General features: G+C 50.4%; 1 protein-coding gene across 3 annotated transcripts in view; it reads right to left on the reverse strand.

The window, feature by feature from the left end:
- LOC119362328 (transcription factor TGA2.1) overlaps positions 1–4,487 on the reverse strand; it is a 7,331-nt gene extending 2,844 nt beyond the window's left edge. The window contains exons 1-5 of one of the 3 annotated variants that reach the window (XM_037627532.1): positions 4,196–4,487; positions 3,660–3,697; positions 3,371–3,548; positions 1,212–1,298; positions 1,076–1,135 (exon numbers count right to left, since the gene is read on the reverse strand). In XM_037627532.1, the coding sequence (XP_037483429.1) occupies positions 1,076–1,135; positions 1,212–1,298; positions 3,371–3,436 (213 nt within the window). In that variant the 5' untranslated portion in view covers positions 3,437–3,548; positions 3,660–3,697; positions 4,196–4,487. Of the gene's footprint in view, positions 1–1,075; positions 1,136–1,211; positions 1,299–3,370; positions 3,549–3,639; positions 3,698–4,195 lie in introns of all 3 variants that reach the window. The other 2 variants (XM_037627533.1, XM_037627534.1) reach the window with 2 other exon arrangements.
- Positions 4,488–7,970: the final 3,483 nt, after the last annotated feature.

Below are 7,970 nucleotides of genomic sequence, written 5' to 3' on the forward strand. Positions count from 1 at the left end.
ACAGTGCTGATTGCCGAAACACCGGCCGCCAGTCCGCACCTGAGATGCGAGCCCCGTCCACGATCACCGCAACTCCCACCACCAAGGCCACCGCCCCGGGAACCCAGACCACCCCTCGACCGCCACCACGGCATAAGGACACCGACGGCCGGTGAAGTGCAAAAGGCCCCTCCTTCGACCCAAAAACAAACCCTCTGGCCGAAAGATGGCCAAACCAGTCAGCACCAGGCAGGGAAGGGTCGTCAACAGCCGCCGGCCTTGCCGCAGCCACCCCGCCGCTCCACCGGGGACACGACCCATCTGGCTACAGATCTTGGCATTGGCATGGCCAAGAGGCCCCTGCCTCCCTCCCCGGGTCGCCCCTGCCACCACCAGCCTGCCGTCAACAGCAGCCAACAAGGTTGCCACCGGCCGCCGCTCCAGCCGAACAAGCAGAGGAAGGAGAGGTTGCCACCACTGTCGCGCCGCCACTCCCACCAGCAGATAGCCACAGCAGGGGTGGACGCCCGCAACCCGCGCCGCCCACGGCCCGCACCACTTGAGGCCGGATCTGGACTCGTCAGTGCATCCCGCTGCCACCGCCAACTCAGGCCCCAAGGAGGCACCACCTCCGTGTCCCCCGTCACACCGCCACCCCGGCACCGGTGCCAACCCACACCGGCGTGCCGCCGTGCTGCCACACCAAACGCGAAGCGCCGCATCCAGGCTTGATGACCTGGCACGCGCTGAATCCTCCACGCAAGGAGACAAGAACTCCCCGCCACCGACGACGACGGGGCTTCACCCGGCCACGCCCTCTGGCGGCGGCGAGGGAGGAGGGAAGGGCGGAAGGGGAGCCCCCGCAGCTGCGCTAGGGTTTGCCGAGGGGAGTTTCCTTTCCTTTTCCTGTTTCAACACAACTACAAACAACTATGCCCAGAACCTCTGAACTCCTTAATTCTTTAAGCAGAACTGCTGCCTTTCAAATTACAGATCTAGCTCGAATCAGGTTAAATTACTAAATTAGGTTGAGTAGAAAAAGAAAATTCTGAACATAAGAGAGCAATGAAAAAAGGGGCAAGATTTATAGCGATACCTTCTTCCTTAGTCGACTTTTCCTTGCAGCCTCACGATTTTGAGCAAGACGGCGCAGTGTCTATTATATGGCAAATATGACAAGAAATTAAAAACATAAAAAGGCAAGAAACAAAAAATATACAAGAAAAAAATACCTTTTGGTCCAAGGGCTTGTCAGACCTGTCAGACCTATCCGAAGAATTAGAAGCCATGATTGCCCCACCACTCTGTCCTTGTTCTAACTGCAAACAGTAGATAACTTGAGCATGTTTAGAGTATCAATGAGTAAGTTAAACAAAACTTATTAATTCCCTTTTTTGACCAAAACAAAATTGTATGCACAAGCTGGCATTCCATACCAGACAAGATTCCAGCTGCTCCGTCTGAAACCCAATGTTCAGATTAAACATTTCCATTCCAGTTGTACCGGTACCAGCCGACACAACCAGCACTACAACCCTCTGCGCTACTCTAGTTTTCTTATAAAGGCGTCAGCCGCACCGCATTTTGGTTTCGCTACTCTCTAGTTTCCTTATAAAGGCATCAACCGCACCGCATCTTGGTTTCCTCGGCGAGGTGGTACAATCCCACATGGTAGCGACAGCCAGGAGGAGGCAGGGAATGGGCCCATACTTCATTGCAGAGACTTGACTGTGGGCTTCTTGCTCTTACAATGGGTCCGCGTGCACTAGGTTGATACAAAGGCCAGGCCAAACACTAGTCCATTCGTCGCCTTTTTTTTCTCTCTTCCTTTTATATTATGCGCATCATGTCTGTGTAGATGCATACGAATTATGAAAAGACAGAACGGAACACCGGAATGCTCCAGTACCGAACCATTCCATTCCAAGTACCAGAACAGAATTGACAGGTATAAAACAGACTAAGAACTGCACGCTTTAGTTGACAACTTTGGCATATTTGGAGTATCAGTTGGCAGCTGATCCACTCTGAAGCACCGATACGCACGGATTTGCCGTGTCGGCGTCCTGCACGCGGCAGATAAGCCGATAAGTGTATCCTGGAGGTGTCATGATTTTCAATTTAAAAAGAACGGAAAACAAATTCAATATGGGTGGCAACACGCTGTGGACACGACTTGATACGGCGAGGATGTTAAGCGCAGCCCCAAGCCCAATAGAAGCCCACGAGCCACGACTAACCCTAACATTTTCTCTCTCGCTCTCTGTTCTGCCGCACGAGGAAGCTTTGGATCGACGGCTACTGCAGGAGCCTGCCGCCGCCACCTGGAATTGCCTTGCCGGCCTGTCGATTCGCCTCGCCACCGACTTGAGCGAGGTAATTGATTATTCCGCCGCCGCCGCCTGGAATCGCCTCGCCGACCTGTCGATTCATCTCGTCGACGCCTTGAGCGAGGTAATTGATTCCGCCACAGCCGCCGCCTGGAGTGGCTGGCTGGCTGCTTGCTGGCGCTTCTGTGTGTGCGCGCACGCTGGTGTATGCGTATGTGCTTGGTGCTTGGCTGCTTGCTAAGTTGCTATTGTGTGCTGATGTTGCTGTTTTGCTGCTGCTGCTAGGGAGATGTCATCTGCGGGGAGTAGCATGGCAGCAAGCCAACTTCTTTACTGGTTTGGACTTTTCACACCTGTCTAACTTAAATTGACAAAGCCTAGTAATATTATATATGATGTATTTTGCATACACCATGTGGATTGAAGACATTGATGATCATTCAGGACTTGAAAAGAGGCATGGAGGCAACCAATGGGGCAGTATTGTGATCTCATCTCATGCATTCTATTATGTTTTGTCTCTATTACATGCCATTTTACTAATTATTTATATATATACTTGCCGTATTGCTGTTTCTAGAAATTGCCATGTCCTGTGTTCCCGTACTCGTATCTCCGTATAGGTGACAGCATATCGGTGCTTCATAGCTGATCCATATGAGCAAGCGAAACAGCATGTGAATCGTACGGTAAAAATGGTTGGTTTTAACTAACAATTCATTACTGCTGTTATAAAACATGAAGATGCCCCCGGCAGTATATTTGCCAAGCTCTTATAGCTCCAGAATCCAGGTCCTGGTAATTATCAAATCCGACCACAGTAATGATATATAACTTAAGATTATCAACTCCGTTGTTAAGCTATACCAATTAATTCCAACCACAGCAGGATTCACAGTTCAAGTGCTAACATGGTATTAAGCATAACAATTATCTATTTTACCTCTAGAAAATGGTGCAGGTAAAGACATAGGTGCTTACATAGCTGAGTTCAACTTAAAGCCTCTTTAGATAAAAAGAGTGGGAAACAGTTAAAACCCAGAATTAAGAAGCATGATTACCCTATAAATCTTGCCGTCGTTGTCTACAACAGTTGAGTTGTCAGTCCTTGAGCTAGCATCTGCCATCACTCAGCGGACCACAATCACAAGGAGACAGCAAATCACTTTGCTCCCCCCTTCCTAACAGCAAAGTGGTGAGCCCAGCCCTATGCTGCGCGAGATCGATCGTTGCCAGAATCTGCTCATAACAATGGAAAAAAGTTAAGCAACTCTGACAGATTCACATAACTCAGAAACAGTAATGGCATACATGTAACGAAATACAGTACATGATTGTACTTATACTTGCCTCTGATCCAAGTCAGTAGCTGCTCACAACCGTATGGTCTGCAAAAAAGGGTGTCTTCCCTTAGTACACAAGTACGAAGACACTTCCACAAAAAAAGTACTCCCTCTGTAAAGAAATATAAGAGCGTTTTAAGTGATCTAAACGTTCTTATATTTCTTTACAGAGGGAGTACGAAGATACACAGCATGATGCAAATTACTATTAGCATGTCGGAACAAGGGTATGCACATTTATGAACTAGTGCCGATCTGAAACCCTACAGGCTGGTGGTCAATCTCCCTGAAGGGCCACAGAAGTAGGTTGCACAGTGAGTGCCTGTGCCACTGGAGTAAGCACACGAATCCAGCCATCGGGAAACCATCACGAAACAGGGCCGTTCTTCGCTCACTACTCAAGCCATGATCCAACGCATATACTGACAGTGACACGGTAGGTACAACAACAGCTATCCTGATCCGGAACAGCAGAACCAACCGAAACAAGCAGCAGGAACGGGGGGTGGATGGGGGAGACGAGCTCAGAGCGGGGGCGCATACGGGGCACGGTCGGCGCGGTCGTCCTGAGCGGAGCTCGCCGTGGCGCCGGCGGGCCGCGGCCATGGTAGGCGGTCAGCCCTCGGGCCCCCGCCCGGGATGGATTGGGGGAGCCTCAGAGCCCAGCACCGAATCCGGCGCGGCTTCCACCCGGAGGCCGTCGACTCCTCCTCCTCAGGGGAGCTCCGGCTCGCGGCGTCGGGGATTTGGTGGGGGGAGCGGTGGCGAATCGGGGAAGCTTCGAGAAGCTCTTTCGGGTGGTGGTGGTGGTGGTGGTGGAGGGCTAGTGGGAGCCTGCTGGGAGGGAGGCCTGGGGGGGCAGGGGAAGGCGCCAAAGCGGCGGGGGGCGGCCTGGACCCGGCGCACGGGCCGGCGTGCGGCCGACGCGCGGGCCCCGCCGCCGCACCGGGGACGCGTGGGCGCGGCTCGCTGGACTGATTAGGCGCGGGTGGCGTCAGGGGCGTGGGGCCCGCGCGCCTCGCTTGCCTCACCAACTCCTCACTCCGTGACGACGCGGGTGGCGTCTTTGACTTGCCCACCGGAGAGCGCGCGGCCGGCGTTATCCGCTGCGCCGAGGCCGCTGCCAGCGTGCGGTCCAGGGCTCGATGGTGTGCACGTGATTTGCTACGGTGAAACGACGCTGCCACTGCCAGGCTTGGTTTAGTTTAGTTTAACAGCATTGTCCCAGGGGGTTCTTGGTGCCATCGTAATTTGCCGTGGATCGTTGTGTTGTGGCCTTCGGGTTTCTTGCTTTCTCTGAGGGGTGGCTTTCTTCCGTTTCTGATTAGTTTGTTCACCTGCTACAGCCCGACAATACATATTTTATTTTTTCAAATGATAAGGGCCATGTGTGGCATGAAACACTTCGGGCCTTACGTTTTTTACAATTAAAGTTGCCATCCGAAAAGAAAAAATAAAACAAAAGACTGAAACTTGTCATCTGAAAAGAAAGTTGCCGTGTTTTTTTTGCGAGAAAATTTTTGATCTATTCATCTTCAATCATGGCAGTACAACGAATACCAGAAATAATAAAAATTACACCCAGATCCATAGACCACCTAGCGACGACTACCAGCACTGAAGCGAGCCGAAGGCGCGCCGCCGTCATCGCCCCTCCATCGCCGGAGTCGGGCACAACTTGTTGTAGTAGACAGTCGGAAAGTCGTCGTGCTAAGGCCCCGTAGGACCAGCGCACCAGAACATCAACCGCCGCAGATGAAGAATAACGTAGATCAAAAAGATCACGCGAAAGTAGACGAACAACAACAACGACGAGATCCGAGCAAATCCACCAAAGATAGATCCGCCGGAGACACACCTCCACACGCCCACCAACGGTGCTAGACGCGCCGCCGGAACGGGGACTAGGCGGGGAGACCTTTATTCCATCTTCAGGGAGCCGCCGCCGTCTCGTCTTCCTGAGCAGGACACAAACCCTAGCAAAACTGAAAGAAACGACTAAAAACGGAGCCCTCCCGCCGGCCCTTGCCGAGATCCACCGCGCCCCCATGGCCCTAGGGCCATCGGAGAGGAGGCAGACCTGCGGCGGCGACGGCGGGAGGCGGAAACCCTAACTTTTTTGTGGAGGAAGGAGGAGGAGGCGGCTAGCCTTCCCTTCAAGGGAAGGAGAAAGTTGCCGTGCTTGATAACTAAAGTTTCCATCCTCGCGTCACCGAACTTGAAATAAAAAACATTTGGAATTGTCATGTGTTCGTGTCGCACGTGTGGTACTTACCAGGTTTTTTTAATTTCTTTTGCAGAGAGAGAGACAGGGGCGGCCCTTGTTGGAAATATGAGCAAATTACTACGAGATTTAATTTGAATAAACAGAAGATAAATCATGACTACAGTAGCAGAGATTGAACTAATCATGCGAGCTAGCATAGTAGATGAACAGATCACATCTAGGGCACATACTAGAAACATGAATTCTACCACGATCTCGAACAGGAAAGATAGAATCACATACAGTGCAGCGGGAGCAGCACCGCCGGCGTTGACGTTGTCGCCCATGTCGTCGAGGATGAGGTTGCCTAGGTCGGGGAAGAAGTCGTCGTTCACGAAGTCGCCGCTGCCAGCAGTCGCGCGAGTGCGCTCTCCAAAAACCTGATCGCCCCTCTCCCGTACAGGATCACGAGAGGCGGGATTCCGGAGGCCTGATGTCCTTTCTCCCGGTGCACGCCGAAAGGAGGGATGGAGAAGACCTGCTTGGCGGCGCAATGGTCTGGAACGGTGGTGAGAAACCATACGAAGCCGCTGCGGCTAGGCTAGATGTCTGCCTGACTATATAGTGTGGGCCGGGTAGGTCGTGGGAGTAAACCCCACGTCCGAGTCGTCACGATCCAAAAGAATCAGAAACGGTTCAGTTTTAATGACTCATTAATTTTTTTCCCGAGCAGCAAAAATATAGACAACGTATATAGCTCTGTCCTCGGCTCGGCTCAATCCCGCAGCCCGTTACGTAATGTAATGCATCATTCCGTAACTAACTCATTAGCTACATTGCTTGCAAGGCTTATAGTGATGTGCATTACCGAGAGGGCCCAGAGATACCTCTCCGACAATCGGAGTGACAAAACCTAATCTCGAAATACGCCAACCCAACATCTACCTTTGGAGACACCTGTAATACTCCTTTATAATCACCCAGTTACGTTGTGACGTTTGGTAGCACCCAAAGTGTTCCTCCGGTAAACGGGAGTTGCATAATCTCATAGTTACAGGAACATGTATAAGTCATGAAGAAAGCAATAGCAATATACTAAACGATCAAGTGCTAGGCTAACGGAATGGGTCATGTCAATCACATCATTTTTCTAATGATGTGATCCCATTAATCAAATGACAACTCATGTCTATGGCTAGGAAACTTAACCATCTTTGATTCACGAGCTAGTCAAGTAGAGGCATACTAGTGACACTATGTTTGTCTATGTATTCACACATGTATTATGTTTCCGGTTAATACAATTCTAGCATGAATGATAAACATTTATCATGAAATAAGGAAATAAATAATAACTTTATTATTGCCTCTAGGGCATATTTTCTTCAATATCAACCTGCCATGCAGATCAGGAGAGTATTGCATCTTCACGGAGTGGGATAATTAAAATAAGGATACTCCCCTCTCAGCTGACCAACAGCTTGTCTCCCACTTCTACTTCACAGGATCTCCGATCACATATAGTGGGTTACCACTATGGACAACTCATGCGGTGGGTCTCAAACCCATCTCCATCAATGCATTATCTATCACATTACGTGATAGACCCTTTGTGAAGGGATCTGCCAAGTTTTTCGATGTTTGTATATAATCCAACGTAATAACTCCGGAGTTCCTCAGTTTCCTGACAGATTTTAATCTCCTCTTCACATGCCTTGAGGACTTCATATTGTCCTTAGAACTTTTTATCTTGACGAGCATGGTTTGATTATCACAGTTCATCAGGATAGGGGGTATTGGTTTTTCAACCATAGGTAAGTCCATCAATAGCTCACGAAGCCACTCTGCTTCAATAGTGGCAGTGTCTAATGTTGTGAGTTCTGCTTCCATAGTTGACCTCGTTAAGATGGTCTGCTTGCAAGACTTCCAGGAAACAGTGCCACCACCAAGTGTAAAAACATAACCACTTGTGGCCTTAATCTCATCAGCATCAGATATCCAGTTCGAGTCACTATAACCCTCCAGTACCCTTGGATACCCGGTGTAGTGAATCCCATAGCTCATAGTGCCCTTCAAGTAGCGCATAACTCTCTCAAGCGCACGCCAATGATC

Source organism: Triticum dicoccoides, chromosome 2B (genome assembly GCF_002162155.2).
Source record: "Triticum dicoccoides isolate Atlit2015 ecotype Zavitan chromosome 2B, WEW_v2.0, whole genome shotgun sequence".
In the NCBI taxonomy this organism is placed as follows: Eukaryota; Viridiplantae; Streptophyta; class Magnoliopsida; order Poales; family Poaceae; genus Triticum; species Triticum dicoccoides.